The sequence below is a fragment of the Catharus ustulatus genome, chromosome 20, assembly GCF_009819885.2.
Source record: "Catharus ustulatus isolate bCatUst1 chromosome 20, bCatUst1.pri.v2, whole genome shotgun sequence".
NCBI classification, from domain to species: domain Eukaryota; kingdom Metazoa; phylum Chordata; class Aves; order Passeriformes; family Turdidae; genus Catharus; species Catharus ustulatus.
This window is the reverse complement of record NC_046240.1, coordinates 5,744,223-5,764,316: the sequence shown is the minus strand read 5'-3', so window position 1 is coordinate 5,764,316 and position 20,094 is coordinate 5,744,223. Positions and strand designations below refer to the sequence as shown.

The following is a 20,094-nucleotide window of genomic DNA, read 5'->3' as shown; positions in this document are numbered from 1 at the left end:
AGAGCTCAAGGCACTGCTTGTACCAGTCAGCACTGGCAGGTACTGATGGACATGGGATCCCTCACGATCCTGAACGAGGCAATTACATGCTTGTTATCCCAATCTACCCCATAAAATGGAACCCAGGCTCTGCTGGGATTTAACTGTGGGAACCAGAAGGCAAATTAATGCCCTTTTCTGCTTGTGTAGAGCTCACAAGTGGAGAGCACCCAGAGCTGCCTTGCCTTGGACGCTGCAGGTGCCGCAGCACTTTGGGGGCTGCTCTGAGGTTAAGGCAGTGGCAGACAAAGAAGCCAGACTCAAGCTGCAGGTTCATTTTGGCTTCCCTGGAAGAGTTTATTTAAAAAAACAATCATTATTAAAAGATGCCTGCTCTGGCATGAATGACAAGGCAACAAACCCATTTGGCTTAAAGGGGAGGCAGCAAGACACAGGAAGTTTCTCCATGCGACTCACTGTGGAAAGTGGCTGGCCAGGAGTCCTCAGGTGCACACACACCTCCCCTTACCTGCACTGCATGATTCACTAATGCTTCAAAGACAGACAAGAATCACCCCCAGGAAAGGCAGTTGGCTGCAGGGATGTGGGGCCAACCAGCAGCCTCAGGTCTTGACACATTGGGAACCCCAGAGTTCATTGTTACCAGAGAGGCCCCAGTGTCACACACCCCTCCAGAGCCACCTCCAGCCCCAGACACAAGCCCTGTGCTCCCAGGCTCTGCTCATGATGCACTGGTGCTGCCCCAGGATGGTACCACTGGAGCAGTGCCACTCTCCCACCACTGCTGCCTCAGTGACCGATGATCTGCAGCATCTCTGCAGGGTCCACGATCTTCTCCCGGGGTTTGCCAGCAGCTTTGCCTCTCGCCACTTCAGCAGCATCAATCTTCTGCCAGTCCGAGAAGGAAACAGGACGGACCCCTGGGGTGACGGTGAGACAGGAGAGAGAACTTAACCAAGTGAGAACAAGTTCAGCCTCACCTCTCCACTGGCAGGGCCCTGAGGTGGCAGCAAAGCTGCCCTTTTCCAACACGGTGTCAGAGCTCAGCCTCGCAAGGGAGAAATAATTTCTAAAGCCACAAGGAGAGGGGTGGCAGGTTCCAGTCGGCTCAGATCAGTCAGACCTTTGCAAACCGTAACAACAGCGAGCACAAACCACCTCAGGGGACAAAATGCTTCCAGTTCACTGTTAAACCTCAGACAGTTTAAGAGGCAAAACACACACACACACTTTAATTGAATGTCTTTAAATACAGCTACAGCAAATTACTCTCCTGGGCATTTTAATCTTTCCCCTAATTTGCTTGGAAGGATTACTAGGAAAACCACTCAAGAGCCATAGCTCACTGTCTCAGCAGCTGACAGTGACATTTTACCCAAGGTCTGTGCTACTTTTAATGGCCCTTCCCAGAAAGTGGTCATTAACCTTAGCAATGACACAGATATTTAAGAGAATTCAAGTCCTGTTCTCCCTGGGCTTTGGAACATTGAAACAGCAGAAAAATCCATTCCCATGGTTCAGACTCTGCTGCCTCACAGATTCAGGAGGAGTTTGGCTGTGTTGAACCCTCCTGCTGGCTGCTGCTGAGCCTCTCACACTGACCTCGGCTGCGCAGGATGCTCTCCACGAGCCCAAAGCCTTCTCTGAAGGGGGATGCATCCAGCACACCCCCCTGGAGATCCTCCAGCACGGACTGGGCAGTGTCAAAGCTGTCGTTCATGGTGGTGATGATCACGCCTGTGGGTCCTCTCTTCACCCACCCACTGCAGTACAGACCTGCAGGGGCACATGGAGCAGCCAGGCTCAGGTCAGCACGTGGCCTTGGACACTTCTGGCTGCAAGTCCTTGCCCTGTTCCCCACCTTGCTGGTGTGAACAGATCCCTCAGACAGTGCTGTGGCAGGAATTTGTGTACCTACACATCAGCACTAAGCAGCTGCATGGGCTGTGTCACTTTAGTAACAGGATGCTGTAAAACCCCTGTGCTAAACCAGACAACCCTAAAAAGAGATGGAGACTGGCCAGCTCTTAACCCCTGATAGAGGCAGCTCACTTCCTCAGTTTCCACTCTCCCAGGTGTGCAATATCCATGCCCTTGGTGAATGAACTTCCCACCCAAAGCCCCCAAGCCACCAGCTGTGCTCAGCATGTCCCCTGCAAATCCCTGTGCACACAGACCTGGGACACCCTCCACTCTGCCCGAGCTGTTGGGGATGACCCCGCGCTGGCTGTCGAAGGGCACAGCCGGGTCCAGCGGCAGGCTCCGGTAGCCAATGCTGCTGAGCACCAGCCCACACTCCAGCTCCTCCTCATCTCCAGTGGGAACGGCTTTGGCAGAGTCACCCGAGCCCTGAGAGAGGTAGGAAAAGGCTGCTGACCACCACAGCAACCACTGCAGAGCAACAGCCCCCTCCAGGCTCCTCTGGCATCTTTGACCCCCGGGTATTTGCTAAAGGCCATTCCGCAGAGCACCAGGGAAAGAGCTCCCTTTGGAAAAACTCTCGTACCAGAATCTCTTATGGTACCAGATTCCCTGAGAGCCTGCCACAGGCCACTCCATCCAGACAGAGCTGTCTTTGGAGAGATTCCTAAGGAATGCAACAGTGTCCTGATCCATCCCAGCCCCCCAGGGTTACCACCCCCCGGTACCTCCAGGCGGGTCAGGGCCAGGCGGACACCCCTCGCCCTGCTCCCATCAGCACTGGGCAGCACTTCCAGGGGGCTGCGCTGGAACTTCAGCCCCCACTCCCGGGGAGCTGCTGCCCCTGCCTGCATCTCCACTGGCTTCTCCAGGGCTGTTTTCATCATCAGCTCAGTCAGTCGCTTCCTGGGCCTGGGAGCATCTAGGAAAAGAGAGAAATCTTCACAACAGCAATCAGCAAAAGCCCCTCGGGACACAGCACTGGGCCAAGGCCATGTCAGGGCAGTGTCAGTATGTTAATCTGTCATGTTGGTGGGAGCCCAACACCTTTGAGATGACAAATTGCAAGTCAAAGTGACCAGGGGACCTCTCAAGGCTTGAGGCCAGTGGGACACACAAATCAAAGTCTGCAATTTCCTGTCTTGCTGGTGCTTGGAGGCAGCAGCCCATGGAGAAGAGCAGTCTCAGGACACCCTTGAACTCAGTGTTTTCTTTTTAGGTCTACAGGAAGCTCTTAAACCAACAGCCTTGGGATCTCCCCTGCAAGGTTCCCTCAGCCCTCCTGAGTCTCCTGCCCTCATCACTCAGAGTGTAAGCACTGAGTGGCTGCACAAACAGAGATACACAATGTTCCTTTGTCTTGGTGCCTCCTGGCACTCTGAGGACGTGACACACCATGCTAACTGAGCCTTCACAAGCCAGGCATTAAGTACAGGACAAGAGTTTCTCTGATGTACACTCTGGGCACCTGCAGATCACTCCTGGTTGCTCACCTGCCAAGGTGAGTCCCTGTCTGGAGGAGCGTGGCACACTTCCCTCACCTTTGACAGCACTTTCGAGGCCTGTGAAGTCAGCAGGGTCCAGGACAGCTCTGGCACCAGGCAGGTTTATCATCTCCCGCAGCTCCTGGGAATTGTGGGCAGGAGAATGTCACCTCCAGCAGAGAGAGGACAGCCCCAGACCCCTAGGACCCAGGAAATGGGTGCAGGAAGGGGGATGCCTGGCATCCACACTCACCCCCAAATCACCTCTCCCCACCAGGGATGGGCAGTTTGGGGCTCAACTCTGGGAAACAGCAGCACCTCCAGCCTCACCTTGATGGTGAAAGCGACTTGGAGAGGTCCCCTCCTCCCAACCAGCCAGACACGCTTCACCTTGCTGCAAGCAAGAGCTGCCAGGGAGCTGTCAGTGATGTCTGTCTTCTGCAAAACAGAGACGGCAGAGTGGGACGAGGGCAGGTCTGGAGGGAGCTGGGGGAAGGCACAGCCTCTGAAGGTGAAAAATCAGCAGAAAAGCTGGCTGTGCATGCAGAGAGCCTGGGTGAGGACGGGAAACAAGTCATCTCCCTTTGCACAGAGCTGTTTGAACAGCTGGTCCCTCATCACTGAATGTTCTTCCCGAGGCCATAATGCACCAGAGGTAACGAGCCAGCACCCCGTGACTGCCTCGGGGGATCCACCAGCAGGTTCACCTTGGGGCTAACAGAGCAAAGCCTTCCAGTGAGCTCCATTCTGAGATGCCTGCAGATGCTGCAGGGGGACTTCCCAGCTCAGGATATACAGGCTCTGGGTGAAACCTGCTGCAAACCACAGCTCAAATCACCATCTGCCCGCCCCAGGCAGCTCCAGCACAAGCACAAGCATGGCCAGGCCTCACCCTGGTGCTGGCACCTCACAGAAATCCTGTGCTCTGTTTCAATCATGTGTGTTTATCTAGACTGCAAGATCTTTCCCAGAGAAAACACGGTGCAAGAGACACAAGGTAACCAAGACAAACCATTCCAGACCAATATTCAGGAACTATCTGCCCACCCCAGCACTCATACCAGTGCCATGTCTTTTGCAGCACTTGCTCCCAGCTGGCTTTAGTCACTGGTTGGCAGTGCCTCCAAGTTTGGGTTTTTTTTAAATTTAATTTAGATATCAAGACAGGAAGTTGTTGCACAGCTGTAACAAACCTCATGGCATTTCTCCCAGAGGGAAAGCATTTGCTGCCAACATCTGGGGCAGCAGTTGTATGGAGCAGCTGGTGCACAGCAGCTCCCAGCTGGCTGTAGGGAGGAGGTCCACCAGTCTGCCCAGTGCCACCAGCTGAAACCAGGCTGCTGCCCTCAGCTCCAGCAGAAAAAGGTAAACCCCAACAGAAGTTTCTGGTTTGGTGGCAGAAGAGGGAAAGTGGCTCCTTTTTTGCTTCTCATAGGAAAGCAAAGGATGATGCTCAATTTCCAACTTTTTGGATGCCAGCAGAGCAATCCAGAGGGCTCTGCAGCACCACCCAAGTCATGGCCACATCCTTGGATCACTCCCTACAGACTATGAATCCATGGGTGCACCTGACAGGTAGCAGCCTTCCCTGGGGAAAGATCCCAAAAACAGGAGTCTGAGGTTTTGTCTGGGTGGTAGCCAGCAGCCACCCAGCAGGGAGGGAATTTGGGGCCTGGGCTGCCCTCACAGTGCAGAGCACCCATCACTCACCCTGAGGAGCTGCAGTGGGGACAGCAGGATCCGGGCAATGTCCAGTGCCACGTTGCCATGACCCAGAATCAGTGCTGTGTCACAGCTCAGGTCAGGCTTTAGCTGTGGGGAGAGACCCAGCTGTGACTGAATCCACATGGCCTCCAGCCCTTTAGACCCACTCCTACCATCCAAATTCCCTTCCACCCTGCTTTGCCCCAAAAAGAGGTGATGCAGATTGGGAAACTCCACACCAGCCTCCTCCCCAAGCAGACACAGCTGCTCCAGGCACCCCAGATGATCCCTCTTTCCACCTTTTCTGCTCCCCTGTTTTGATCAAAAGCCTCCTCAGGAAGCAGGGCATCACCTCTACAGGTTCCCATCTGGCCTTGCCAAAATGTGCTGCCAACGTGCAGAGCCAGCTAATCCACTCTCACTGATGTGCAAATTGTTCACATTTCTACCATCTAAGAAGGATTTAACATGTCTCCTGCTAATCTTTTCCAATTGCAGGCCTTTCAGGACTTAATCTGGAGCTGATTGCCTGCACTGGGATGGGAAGAAGGACGGGAGCAAGGGCAGGGAAGCACAGGGATGAAGGGCAGGGAAGCACAGGGAGGAAGGGCAGGGAAGCACAGGGAGGAAGGGCAGGGAAGCACAGGGATGAAGGGCAGGAAAGCACAGGGAGGAAGAGCAGGGAAGCACAGGGAGGAAGGGCAGGGAAGTACAGGGATGAAGGGCAGGGAAGCTCAGGGAGGAAGGGCGGGAAGCACAGGGGTACTCACATCGCGGTTCTCGGGCAGCCCATTGTACCAGCCCACGAAGGCTCGGGCTGAGTAAACACCAGGGAGGTTCTCCCCTGGGATCCCCAGGACTCGGTTGTCTTCAGCACCATAACTCTGAGGAGGGAGCAGACACAGTCAGAGATGTCTCTATGTGCAGGGTTTGACACCAAAACGCAAATCTCCCGTTCCAGCTGCTGCCAGGGTCACTGCATGGCTGTGATATCTGTCCCAAGGGCTGATACTCAGCGGAAGGGCTAAACACAGCCAAGGCACAGGGGCTTCATCAGCCTCATCATCTTGGACTCCAGAGACAAACTTGATGTCCTTGGTCCAAGGCAGAGCATGACAAGCTGAGGACTGAGCAGCAAGGACAAATCCATGGCAGGCTAAAATAAGCACTGGCCAGCCCAGGAAAAGATTTCAGAGACCTGTATGTGATGCCAGGCTCCAGCACACGCCCCCTGCAAGGGCTTTGGACAAGCCTTGGAGCATCTGAGCTGACCCAAGGCTGGGAAGAGTTTCCCATGGTAATGAGGCACCCAGAAATACCTCACCCAAACAGTCTTCCCAAGATCCCAGTGGAGAATAACCCTTTAGACCTTTCCCAGGACGGCTGGGACACTAAGGCTGTGGGTACCCACCAGCACCACGGCATGGTATGCCCGCTGCAGCTCCGGCACTGTCACATCCCTTCCCACGGTGACATTTCCGTAGTAGGCACAGCGCTCCGAGTGTGCTGTCTGTGTGAAGGTGTTGATCACGTTCTGCAGAGATTACAGACCTGGGGTTAAATCCCACAGCCAGGGCCAAGGCCTGCTGCTGACAGGAGATCCCTGGGCCCATCCCCTCCAGCCTTGAGATGCTTCCCTGCCTCATCCCAGTCAAGTTATTCTGAGACTCTTATCTACCGACAGCCAGAGATAACTCACTGGGAGATAAGCACAGCTGTAACTTGGCACTCTCTCCACCACCCTTTGTGAAAGGAAAATCCATATTTTACACCCACCTGGGAAGGACAGGACCTTTCCAGTACATTCAGCCCCTCAGAATAAACCCCATTGCAGGGTAAAACTCCTTCCCAAAAGTGAGGTTTGCAGCCCACCTGGCCCCCTCTGCCAGCATCTCTTCTCAACCCTTCCAGAAAGCCACTTCCTTTAGAGAGGATGCAAGGCAGGATGGCATCCAGACCTTTTTTTGCTGAGTGATCAGGGCTACACAGCAAAACCACTCCCACCCCTGCAGCTTCAGATGGACTCAGCTGGGGACAGGACAGACACCACCATAACAGCTGGGGCAGTGCCTGCAGTGTGTCCATTCTTCCCCTCTCACACAAAGGGATCCAGGCATTTTGGTCTTAGGATCTCCAGGGATTAGAGGAAACCATTGCAACATATTGCTGTGTCTGGATTTCCTGTGTCCAGCACTTCCAGCCATCTCCACTCCAGCTCAGATATAGCAGATACTCCTGGGTACAACTCACTGCCAGGCAAAGGAAAATACCTGGTGGGAGATCTTTGGTTTAACCTTTCCTTGCACAGCAGAGCACCTACAGCCCAACTTCCACGGCTCTCATGAGATCTGTGTGTTCCCAGAATGGGTGTTGATTGAGGGGCACATGGCAGTAGCAATGAGCAGGTGAGAACCTGCTGGCAAGAGGTGCCCAAGGACAAAGAAACCCATTTGTGCTCCTGGGCCTTGCTCCACACCAGGAGCGGCATTTCCCATCACAAGCCCCTGGTTCTGGCCCGCTGTGCAGAGCCCTAATGCCAGGTATCCCCTGTCACCCATCCATGGACAAGCAGGAGATCTGGACCTCTCTGGTCTGACAGCTCCATGTCACAGAGAGCCTGAGGCACCAGGAAGGACAGCAACCACCTCAGCTGCACCCACCACTGTCACCACACTCAGTCACACACAAGGCCAGGGATCCAGCACCAACCTTCACCTCAGGGTGGTCTGGGGCCACTCCAAAACGGACCAGCCCAAAGGGAACAGGCAGCTTCTCATAGATGTCCACCAGGGCCCCACCATGGTGCTGTGGGAGAAGAAAGCCACAGTCAGGATGAGGACAAAAAGGTCACAGGAGCCTAGCAACACTCATCTGCAGCAGGAGAAATGCAGAGCAGGAGGATGGGCTGCAGCAAGCCAGAAACTGCCTCTCCCAGACTTTTCCATGAGCAGGATGATGCTGCTGCACCTGTTACTGCCAGCTCAGACCACAAGATGCAGCACAGAGTGACCCCAATCACCATCAAGTCCATCTTGTGGGGCTCCATCTCCCTATCCAGTCCTGAGCTCCTTTTTCACACTAACCTGGTGGGTATCCAATAGCTGGGGGGCTGATCAGAGAGCCCCCATGCCAGCTGGGAAGCAGACAGTGCAGCACCGCGGGTGCTGGGGGACCTGCCAGACATCTCCCAGTCCCCAGAGATGCCCATGCCCTGAGACAGCTTGGGCTGAGCCACCTCAGGGTCAGAGCCTTAGACAGATGTTTGGCTGCAAGGCCTTTGTTATCTTGTATTTCGAGTCAGCCTCTTCCCAAGATTAAGCAGCCCTGAAATTCGTCCCTGAGGCTTAGTAACAGCTATTTTCCAACACATTCCAGAGACAACACAGCATGGTTTAATGATGGGGTTAAGCTGCTGTGTCTCTGGAGGGTGCCAGCAGCCCAGTTCTGTGTTCACGTCTCATTTCCCAGCAGACTTGACTGCCCAGAGCACTGAAATCTGCAGACACAAGGTAAAGCATCATCCATGTGTCTTAATTCTGTTGAGGAAGGAGGAGAGAGGAGAGCAAATCCCACACATCCACTTTTAAAACACAGTTAATGTCATTCCTGCTGGGTGACAACAGCTTTGAGTGAGGCAGATTCCTGCTGATTATTCCATTCTAGAAAAATCACTTGGGATGAACTCGCAGCAACCAACCTAAGTCCTGAATGGACAGCCCAGGGGACGAAGGCAGCGCTACCTGCCCCAACCAAAGAGGCTCAGGAAGACCTTGTGGGGTCTGGGCCGCCTCAAGCAGCCCCCCAACACCACCGACCTGGCTGGAGCAGGGCCAGGAGCCCACTAAACCACCCCAAACCTGCTGAGAGCCAGGCAGCGCAGGGACACCTCCCTCGTGGGCAGTGTGAGCCCTCCCCCGCGGCCAGACCCCATCCCGGTACCTTGAGGATGTGCTGAGCTGTGTAGAAGCCGGCGGGGCCGCTGCCCACCACGCAGACCCGAGGCGCCGGGGCAGGCGAGGACAGCCACCGCCGCAGACCTGCAGGGACAACGACAGGCAGGGCGTGAAGCCACACGAGCTGTCACCTGCCAGGGCCGGCACAGCCCCTCCCGAGCCCGGCACCCACCCAGCGGGGCTCGTGCCCCCGCGCCGGCCATCGCCGCAGAGCAGCACAGCGGGGCCGGGGTTTATGTAGCGCACCCGGGGAGGCGGGAACGCCTCGAGGTCAGGGACAGTGGCCTTGGCGCTTACGGCCAGGCCGGGGCCGGCGGGGTGTCAACTGCTCCAGAGTGCCGGAACCGAGACCCCGACCGCGCGCACCGGGGTGCCGGGGGCCCCGCGCCTCTCACAGCCTCAGGGGTGGAGTGCGGGCCTGCGGGGCGCGGTTCCCGCAGCCTCCCGGTCCCACGGCCCCGGTACCGCCGGTGCTGTCCCTGTCCCCCCGGGCACGTGTGCCCCCGGGCCGGGTTCCGCTGCCGCCAATGGGCCCCGCCCCTCACCGGTCCGGCCCCGCCCCTCCTCCTCACAGACCAATCGCGAGGCAGGAATGCGCCTTGATTAGCATAACCCCACCTCCTACTGCGGCTTGGCCCCGCCCCGCACCGACAGCCAATGGCAGCGCTCCGTTTGTCCGCGGCTGACCGGAAGCGAGGCGGTACCATAGAGAGGCGGGGAAGGGAGCGCCGCCTGGCGGCCGTTCGCGCCGCCGCTCTCTATGGTCAGACCTCCGCGGTACCCGGCGCGCTCTCGCAGCAGCATCATCGCTGATGCTGCTAATTGCCTCCTCTCCTTTATCGCCTGAAAAGCGACCAGCTGCCCAGGTCTGCTGGGAAACGCGAAGCTTATTTTAACCATGCGCTGCACAGTGACTCCTTCTTGCCAGGAGAAACCCCCAACATCCTTCTATAACTGGTAAAACATTAACAACAGAGAGAGTGGATAAATGATGCTGACAGAACTCCTGCCCCAGAGTCCCCATGGTCTCTGCTTTATTTCCTCCTTCATCCCCATCACTCAGCACATTTCAAATGCTGGTCCTCACACCTCCCATGCAGGAGCACCACATCCCTTCTTGGTTCAGCCCCTGCACAAAACACCAGCCAGAAAAATCATCTCAGCGGGCCCAGCAGACATTTAAAAGTTGGCCAGATGCCAGAGCACGCAGGCGAGTGCTTGACGGGGCTTTTAAAACGCAATTAAGAGCATGAGGAGTTCACAGCCAAGGAGCTGGTTGTAATATGGATCATAAAACCCACACACTTTCCTGGTCTTGGAAATGAGTTGATGGCTTTCTGCAAAGGCACGCTGAGAATGGCAGCTGGCTCTGTGCCTCCTTCTGCAGCCGCTCCTTCACCTCCTCCTGGCGAGGACCAGGAATTCAGATGGCTCCCAACCCTCATCCTCAGGTCAGCACAGCAATCATCGAGCCCCTGCCCAGAGAGGCAAGGCAGAAACTGCCAAATATCAGCATAGAGGTCATCCACAAAAGCAGTTGGTTTGAATTTTGAGGGTTCCAAGCATAGGAGTCAAAATAATCTTTTTTTCCCAGAATTCTCCCTTTCCCCCATTAACTTCTGTATGCACCAATTCTGGCAGGGAATAATCCATCTATTTCCCAAATCACAGGCCATCTCCTGCTGGCTGAGGGAGCTGCAAACACTTGCTTTCAGATGAAATGGCTTTAAACAATATTCATAAAATCCAGCTGGGAAAAGGCCTGTTGCTCCAACCAGTAATTGGGATAATTTTGGGGCTGATCTCTTTGCAACAGGAGAGGGCAAAAGATCATTTTGTGCCCACAAACATGTGAGGTTAAGGTTACCCTGCCTGAACCAAAAGCGCCTCTAATGCTCCCTCACCCCCTTGCTGGAGCTGGGAATGCCAATAATTTGGCACATTTATCTTATTTATGTCTGATGCTTAATTGAGAGATGAATTTGGGTGGGGGGTGGGACACAGTTCTGGGTCTTTGATCCCCTGGAGCATTCAGGCTGTTTGCCTTGGCCATAATCCTCCAGCTGCTCCCCTGCCTACAGACCCAGCCTTACCCCTGCTCAGAGGATGGGAATTTGCCCTTTGGGTGTTTCATAATGTCCTGGATCGATGACCCACGTGGGCCTGGATAGAGGTGGCAATGCCACCAGAGCAGTGCATCAGCAGCCCCTGGGCCCCAGCCCAGGGTAAATCAATAATTCAACATTTCTGGTGCCAAAGGGGTCACACTGGATGGATCCAGGGCCACTTGTCCTGAGTCTGGATCATCTGCACAGGGATGCCACGGCCACCCCAGCTCCAGCCTCACATCACAGGGACACTTCTCCAGTGCATCTGAGGATGCTCCTGGACTTGGTGGAGGAGCAGCAGAGTAAATCACCATGGATTGCCTGCTGCAACAATCACCCTGCCACGGGCCAGGGCCAGGGCAGAGCATCCCTGGGACACATTCACCTGTGAAGCCTTAAAAATCCCCAACGTGGCACTGCAGGGGTCCGGTCTGGATGGGAGGACAGCTCAAATCAGGGAGCAAAACCCCAGGGCCAGAGCAACACCACGCTGGTCTGTTTGGCCACCTGCCCTTTCTGCTGCCAGCTCCCCACTGTGACACTGGGGTGGACTTTGTCATTGGTCTTGCAAGTCTGGGACAGCAGAGCACCCTGCAAAGCCAGACACAGCTTCCCAGAGGGGGCTTGAACTGGCCACGTGAGGATCCCAGCCCCTGTCAGCAGCACAGGGGCAGAGTTCACCTCCATAAACAGGGAAAGTCTCCCAAGCCCTGCACACCTGCCTGCCTCTGGCAGATGATGCCCTTGATAAATTCTCACCATAGAATGAGCAGGTCTGGGGTCACCTCTGGCACCCCAACACAGACCCTGGGGTCAGGGTCTTTCCCCCAGTCCTACCCTGGGCACCAGAGGACACAGTAAAACGTCCTCCAGCAACAAAACCCAAAGAAAAAGGAAATCCACCCCGAAGTGTTAAGGCTGAATTTGCCAAATCGTTGTTCCTAGAAGGGTGTGATTAATCCCAAAGTCAGGCAAAGCACAAACAGCAGTGACACAGCCCCCTCCCCACCATCCACCCCTTCCCTGCCACCCCAGCCACACAGCTGCAGCTCTGTCCTACAGATCCTGGTGCTTCTCAGTCCGGGATGTCCTGGATGTGGTGCTGCATCCCCCACGGAAGGGGGAGGTTTCCTCTCCCCAAGTGTGAAAGCAGAGTGGAAAAAACTAAACCTGGGAATAACTGTGGGGGGACCCTGATTTTTCTGCCCCTGTTGTTGCAACACCTGGCTCTCCCCCTGCAGTGGCACTGTGCACCATTTTCTAGCCAAAAGCAAGATTTCAGGGAGGGATGTTTCCTACACCACGACTTCACAGAGGTGTTGGTCCTGCTCAAACCATCCCTCTGAATGTCCCTGTGGGAAACAGCCCCCCGAGGTCCTCACTGGATGCCCACCAGCTCCGTTATGGGGGGAGCATGGACCATCAGCTCCTCGTATTTCTGAAGGAAGAGCCAGAGCCTGGAGCTGTAGGTGTCCTCATTGTAGGGCAGCTTCTTCTGCTTCAGGTATTGGGAGACAACGGGTTTGATCTGTGAAGACAAAGGTAAAATCACTGCTGTGCAGGATGCCCTGGTGTTTGTACAAGATGCCTGAAACGTGCCCAGAAAATCCATCCCACATGCCCAAAGCTGCACCAGCTAGAGTATCTTTGCTGTGAATATTGAGAGGAAGGTAGTTTCCAATTGCTGCATCACAGGGAGTTCACCCTGGCAAAATGCCTTTGTAGGGCTCCAAATTAGGAGAGATGCCCTAATGAGGCTTCTAATGAGAGCCAGCCACGAATGCTCATGGTTCACACCCATTGTCATTCCCACATGCCCACGCAGCCAGCTCGGGGATGGGACTGGGAGGTTGCCACAGACTTAATTACCTCCTTCCCTGCACCACCTCTTTGGGGGAGGTGGGTCCTGCCACCCCAGTGAGCTCAAGGAAAGGACACTGAAAGCAGGGGCGCAGCACGAAGCGGGTGGTGATGCTGTGCTGAAGGGCAGTGTGTGAACCTGCCTTGGGATCCCCACAGCCAGGGCAGTGCTCAGAGCCCACGTTTAGAATGCATCCTGCACCTCAGAGCAGCAAGTAAGGGCATGACCAAAGAGATAGGAGGTTTGCCAGGATGTTGTCTGAAAACATGTCTGAAAGCAAAAACCAGACTGCGTAATGCTGGGGATACTTTCCCAATGGAATAACTGGGAGGATCCTGGACTGCTGGAAGGTTGCTGCAGGCTGGAACTGGGACCAGGAGAAGGAGCAGGGAGCAGAAACCCAGGAGAAACAGGAATGGGATGGCAGGAGATGGGTTAGGGGCTGTTGCAAAGCAGTGAGTGGTTTCCAGCATGGGAAGGAGCAGCACAGACAAGTGTGGCAGTGGAGGTGGGAGGTGGAGGTGATGGATGTCTCGTCCCCATGTCAGCCTGTGGGGTGATCTCACCTTCAGGCACATGTTGTCAGAGAGGCTGGGGAAGAGGTGGTGCTCCACATGGCAGCTGATGAGCGAGTGGCCGAAGGACCAGTCGAGGAGGGCGTTGTGGGGCAGGTTGAGGACACCCAGGCTCATCAGGTGGATCCGCTTGGGTTTGCGGTCAGACGCGAACATGGGGAGGCCAATGTGCTGCAGGAGAGGCAGGGTGGGCACCTGTGGCACCTGTCACATCCCCAGTCCCTTCTCAGCAGAGCCAATAGCAGCTCTGCCTGTGTGTGGGCACAAAGAGCCACATTTTGGGGTCTCTCTGCCAGCCCCAGAGCTGGGTTTGTTCCTAAAGTCACTTCATCTTGTGTCTGTCTGTCCATGGAGCCATGAAGGAGCTCCCAGGCTCTGCTCCCCCAACACATTCACACTTAGAGCCCCCAGCCTCTCCCCACCCCAGAGCCTGTAACACCACCTGAAACACACATCAGCCCTCTCACACCCTGTGCACTCATCTGGCCTGACATTTCCCAAGGGCCACCACTTTCCATGCAGCACCACCAGCCTGATCCTCCTGGTGACAACATCAGCACAAGGGAGGTGACAACTGAACCCACTCGCCTTAAGGTGGCACAAGCTCCAGCCAGCAGCATCAGGGCTTTGTCACCAGCACTGGGTTGGTGGCTCACCTGACTCCAGCACTGCTGGGATACCTTGAAGATTCAAGTCTCTACCTGGAATATGTTGACATGGATGTAGGGATGGGCCAGGAGGGAGCGGGTGAGCAGCATGCAGAGCAGGGCAGACCACGGTGACTGGAAGCCCGAGACGTGGAGCAGGAGCCAGTAATGGCAGTAAAACCCCAGAAACATGCAGCACAGGGTCCGGAGAGCTGCTTTCCACTCCACATTCCTCAATAAACCTGCACAAGGAAGAGGAGGCAGAGCATGGCAGAGGGGTTGATGTTTCCCCATCACCACTTCTGTTCCAGCAGTCAGGCTGACCAGTGTGCCAATAGCCCAGCCCAGCCCATCAACTCATTTTCCCCATCCTCCAGGTTGGCCCAAACCCTAGAGAACTGCTGGGGTGTGGGTCTGAGAGCCTGTCCAGAGCAGCAGATCCAGCTGTGCATCGTCACTCAGGGGATTCAGATGCACCTTCATTTCTTACAATTTGCCAAGTCATTGCCCTTGCCTTTGGCACTGCCCAGAGCTGGGTCATGCAGCCTGAAGGGCTTTGCTTCCCCAGCCTCTCACTGCTTTCTGGGCTCTCCTCCCTGATTGTTTTCTCCATTATCTCCCTGGAGCCACCACCTTTCCTGCCCAAGCTCTTTGTGCCTGGCCCCTGCAGCCCCCCAAACCTCCACCCCATACATGGCCAAACACCCTGAGCAACGCTCTGATCAACCTGAGACCCACGTGTGACATTGAACCCCACTGTGGCCACAGATCTGAGTTAAGGAAGAATGGATTTGGGGTGCTTCAGGCTCATGATGGCTTTTGCTAAAGGTTTCAACATCCAGCACAGGAAAAGGTGAAGTGTTTTCTCAGCATCAGCAGAAAGCAGATGCAGCAGATGTGGTCCCCAGGGAAAGTGCAGCATCTCCTGCCTTTCCTGCAGCCCAGTATCCCACCTGGGGCTGGTGTGATGCCTCCAAACAAAGCAGGACCCTTGGGTGGGGTGAGACCTGGGCATCACAAGCTTCCCATACCCATCACCCTGTCCCAAGGCACCTGGGGCACATACCAAGAGCAACCAGAGGGGTCAGGATGGGCACTGCGAGAGGCGCGATGAACATGTAAACGTAGCGGTTCAGGAAAGGAATTTTCCACGTGCTGGAGTCCCCCAGGCCGATGACATTGGTGTAGCCATGGTGGATCTTCACATGGTTGTAGGTGGCCTGCTCAACTGTGAAAGCTGAGCAGAGCTGGGAGGGAAGAGAGAGAAGTTATGTGCCAGGGTTGGGCACTGCCTGACTTGGGCTTGTGTGGGAGGAGCCCAGGGAGATGCTCTGGAACACAGCACCATGGGGAGATGCTCTGCACCCCACAGACCCCAAACCAGTCTGGAAATGGATTTGAAGAGTTAAGCACTAGAAACCTTTCCCACCATTCCAAACATTCCCCACCACTGCAAGGTGCTGATGGGGTGATCTGGGGGCTTCCTCACTCACCTCAATGAAGAAGATAGCCCACACTTTGCCCCAGGACTTGGACTCAGTCAAGGCATTGTGGCTGGCCAGGTGGCTGCCCTTGACAGTCAGGGTATGATGCACCACACCAAGGATGAGGACACCCGCCAGGAAAGGGACGGTCTGGGCCGACCGCAGGCACAGGAACCCTGTGGAGAAACCAGCAGGGCAGGAGCTCGGCCATGCACACGTCCTGCACCTTCTGAGCCAGGCTGGAGGTGTTGCTACATCCAAACACGCCAGCCACTGCCCCAAACCTGTTCTTCAGCTGCAGTTACAGGTATTTAAATCATGCAAATCAGAATTTGCCTCCTCACTGTCCTCGTGACTGGACCAGCCACACTCACCCTTGTGCTGAGGATTTGCCACTTCCAGCCTCGATGGCAACGAGTGCCGCAGGTGCCTGATCCCACCCCACAGTTCTGGGATGTGGGATTCCACTGGTGTCATTACTCTGCCAGGATTTCAGCATCCCCAGGAGTTCAACAGCAAGAGAAGGTCCCAGCTTTTCAGCCAGAGACCCACGCTCAACTGTTTTGCCCTGCACCCACCACAGCCAGGGCCATTGCCACCAAAACCACCACGGTTTCCCTGCCCCATGGTGGGACACACTGTCCTGCCCTGTGTATATCGGCCTGGGCACCATCCCCTCAGCCCAGGCTGTGCCCCAGACACCACTGTCTCCTCACCCTGTACCCTGGGTGTCATTGTCACCCGCTGTGGGGTCAGAGTGCACCAAGCCACGCAGGGAAGGAATTATTGTGGCTTTGTCACAACCTCAGGAGGTGCCAACAGGCTCCAGCACAAAGCAGTCATGAGGCGGCAGTGGGACCCCTGGGGACACCCCAGCCACGGTTTTGGGGGGCTGGGACAGGTTACCTGCTGGGAGCAGGAGGAAGCTGCAGGCAAGGATGCTGATGTCCACACCGTGCCGCTCCCACCAGCTGCTGCTCTTCACCACCTTCTGCACCAGCTCCGAAAGCTCGCTCATCAAGGCTTCCTCGGGCTGCCCTGCTCGCTGTGAGGCTCCTCGGGGGGTCACGTCCCCGTCACCCAGCGCTGGCCCCGGCTCCTCTGCCATCGTGTCCGTCCTGCTGCCACCAGGCGCTGTCGCACCCCGGAGCGAAGGATCCCCCATCCCCCTGAGCCGGGGGACACCGCTGACCTCACCGTTGACCTTCTGTCCCCTCGGCCTCACCGGGTCCCCATCCTCCAGCGGCATCTCCTTGCTGAGCAGAGGCCACACAGGGTGTCACCCCCAGAAAATCCGCCCCAGCTCCCCGACCCAGCGCGGACGGGCTCGGCGGCTCCCGCTGCCGCCGAAGGACACGGGAAGGGCAGGGATGGAAAAAAATAAACAACCCGAGGAGGACGCGGCCAGCGGAGACACAGAGTCACCCAGGCTGGCAGCACAGGACAGCACCGACAGCAGCGCCCCTACTCACGGCAGCCGCGGGTCCCGGCTCCCCGGCGCTGGGGCAGCCCCGGCAGCGCTGCGCTGCGGACCGGAGCGGGGAGGAGCGGGGGAGGACCGGGAGGAGGGAGAATGCAGATGAGCCATGGCAATAATCCACCCTCGTGGCCCATTTAGGGGAGCGCTCGGAGAGGGCACAGGGAAGCGACGGCGGCAGAGGAGGGAAGTAGTGGAAAAAAGCTGGGGAGAGGCGATGGAAATGTTGGAGAAGGAGCCAAGCGCCAGGAACAGCCCTGAGAAACCCAAGGACAGGGATAGGGTTTCGCTTTTGCCAGGGAGAGGGAGCAAACGGTGCCTGTCCCACGAGGGAGGTGTTTTGGGGAGAAATTCTGCCTTTTCCACAGCGGGGAGCAGGCTGCAGGACGGAGGGGCTGCCTGGCTCTGCCCGGGGGTACCGAGCCCAGGGGCACCCACCAGGGACCAGGCCACCCCAAATCTGTCCCTCGCACGTCTTGCACCCAGCTCTGACCCCCACAGGGTCTCTCTTCTATTCTGACCAGACTCTGTATTAATTTTCCCCACTTTCCATCAGTGTCTCCTGACTCATCACCCAGACACTGGCATCCAAAAGCTTTGGGTATGTCCCTGCACTGACCAAGGCATCCAGAACCCAATTTCTTTATGAAGTAAAGCTAAAATCACATTGCTCCTTGCTGTGGCACTGGATTTCTTCTTGTTTTGTTACTTCTCCTTGCTAAACCTCAAATCAGCTCAACTGATCCACCAAAACCTTAATGAACATTGACATCCATCAAATCCCCATGGATTTGCACCAAACAAAGCTGGTTTGCTGCATCCATGACTAGGATATCCCAGCCCCAAACTGGGATGGGCTCAGCACCTCCAGTAACATCACATCACTGCTGCAATTTGCAGGGAAGCAAACCTCACACCCAAGTTACACCAAGCCCCAGGGAATTGTCATCATCCTCTAGAAATAAATAGTAACAATTAAAAAATCCCAGCTACTGCAAAAGGGACAGAACTGAGAGTGCATCAGAGACCTGCTGAGGTTTCATTTCCACTGTAAGAGCGTGCATTAGGAAAGATCATTTCAAGAGCCAGGGGCACTGAGGATTCACTGTGGTGTGTGAAGCCCAGCCAGTGACTCATTGTGAGGAGCAGAATGGCTTTTCCCACCTGTCCACAGCTGGGAGAGCACCCATGGGTGTCAGACCCTAAGGCACATCGGGTGGGGCTGCTCCTGAGAGAGACATGCCTTCATTGTCACACCTCAGCTGTCACCACAAGGCAGTGGCAGCAGGGTGGCAGCCCTGCTCTGAGGGTGCCATTTGGCAGGGGCAAGGATGAGCTGTGCTGGAGCTGCCATTGCACAACGGGGCAGAACTGGTTATGTGGGGCCATGGAGGAGGAGGAGGGGATCAGCCACACATCCAACACGAACATGATCCATGAGGATCCCACTGCAGCTGGCACGGGGAGAGGCAGGTCCCTGGCATCACTCAGTTCTGTGCTGCCACTAGGAGCAGAGACCACCTGGGAGAACAAATAGTGGCTTGAAAACTGCATGGGAGAGGATGAATTTTGGCTTCTGAGGAAAAGTGCTGAACTCAAAAGAGGTACAGCCAAGATGGGAGTCACAATGCTGACAACAGAACAGACACTGTAAGGAGAGTCTGCAGAGCCATAGGGACAGTCTGCAGATTCAGGATTGTAGCTCTAAATCTGCTGCCTTACAGAGCTCCATTTCCAAAAGAAACTTTTAAACCCCAAATTACATCTGATTTCCCATCACACACAGGCCAAGTCACACAATTCCCCTGACCCAGCTGAGATCTTAGGGATCAAAGCAAACCCTGACCTGGCCCTTGCACTGTGGACACAAACACCTCCAATTTAGCAGGAAAAACATGTGTAAGACTCAGAAATCCTTCAGCACACAGCAGGGCAGCTGGAGGGGATCAATGTAATCCCTGAAGCAGCGAGCTCTGGCCAGCAGCTGCTGACCCTGTGGCTGTCTGTTGTCCTGGACACCACGAGGGTCCCACAGGCAGCCCCCACTGCCTCCTCTGCCATCTCGAGGGAGCCACAGGAATCAGACCCCACCACTGTCCTCATCCGACCCACTCCACCCTAGAACTGAGCCCAGCCCCTAGAAAGGCCAAATCTGGCTCCCAGCAAGCTCCTCCCATGTCCCCGCTCCCCAAAGAGGGGAAAGCAGGCCGTCTGAGCCTGCCAGAAGGACACACAAGGATGCAGGTGCTTCCTTGCGCTCCCAGGGTCCCACCAGCTTGTGGTACAGCACCTGCTGCAGCCCCAGAGGTGCAGTTTCCAGCCCAAATCCAGGAGCATGGAAAGCTGCCATATTTGCACCCCAGGGTTGTGGTGAGGGGGCAGCAGCCTTTCCCTCCCTACAGCTGCCCACCTTGCACACCCTCCTCCTCCTCCCCAGGAGAGGAAGGCTCAGGCTGCAGGGGCTGGCAGTGGACACCACCAGATCCCCTGGCTTCTCCCAAAACCACTGCCTCCCCTTCCCCTGACATTGCTAAATCTGCAGAGATTCACGTTTATAATACCTGGGTTTGGGCAGCACTTCCTCCCACCTCATTCAGACCAAGCACTTCTGGGTAATTCATTTAACCAGGGATTAATTACCACCATCCCTTGTCCAGAAAGGAGACTTTAAGCACCGCCTCTCTTTGTCTTTTGGGGTCTGCCAGAATCGTGGGGTCTTCAAGAAGGAGAAATTCTCCGGATCCATCATCTCACTCCAAGCCTTTCCCTGAGCCCAGCGGCCGAGGGAGGAGCTCCATCTGCAGGCAGAGCTCTGCCTCCATCACCCCCAAAGCAGCTCCTTCCCCCGCAAATTCGGGCTCTGGCACTCGGGTGTTTGGCA

The 20,094-nt window shown here is 55.9% G+C and overlaps 2 protein-coding genes across 2 annotated transcripts; both read right to left on the bottom strand.

The window, feature by feature from the left end:
- Nucleotides 1-311: 311 nt before the first annotated feature.
- Nucleotides 312-9,558, bottom strand: FDXR (ferredoxin reductase). The gene is made up of 12 exons (XM_033076968.2): nucleotides 9,234-9,558; nucleotides 9,048-9,145; nucleotides 7,818-7,913; nucleotides 6,520-6,642; nucleotides 5,879-5,992; nucleotides 5,115-5,216; nucleotides 3,735-3,842; nucleotides 3,462-3,546; nucleotides 2,649-2,842; nucleotides 2,178-2,349; nucleotides 1,603-1,776; nucleotides 312-920 (listed from the first exon to the last, which is right to left on the bottom strand). Exons 1-12 carry the CDS (start codon nucleotides 9,262-9,264, stop codon nucleotides 790-792), a joined length of 1,428 nt encoding a protein of 475 aa, XP_032932859.1. The 5' UTR covers nucleotides 9,265-9,558; the 3' UTR covers nucleotides 312-789.
- A 2,523-nt stretch (nucleotides 9,559-12,081) lies between these two features.
- On the bottom strand, nucleotides 12,082-17,358 carry FADS6 (fatty acid desaturase 6). The gene is made up of 7 exons (XM_033076991.1): nucleotides 17,209-17,358; nucleotides 16,643-16,992; nucleotides 15,746-15,912; nucleotides 15,319-15,499; nucleotides 14,307-14,494; nucleotides 13,597-13,776; nucleotides 12,082-12,697 (listed from the first exon to the last, which is right to left on the bottom strand). The coding sequence occupies exons 1-7, from the start codon at nucleotides 17,322-17,324 to the stop codon at nucleotides 12,548-12,550; spliced, it is 1,332 nt and encodes a 443-aa protein (XP_032932882.1). The 5' UTR covers nucleotides 17,325-17,358; the 3' UTR covers nucleotides 12,082-12,547.
- Nucleotides 17,359-20,094: the final 2,736 nt, after the last annotated feature.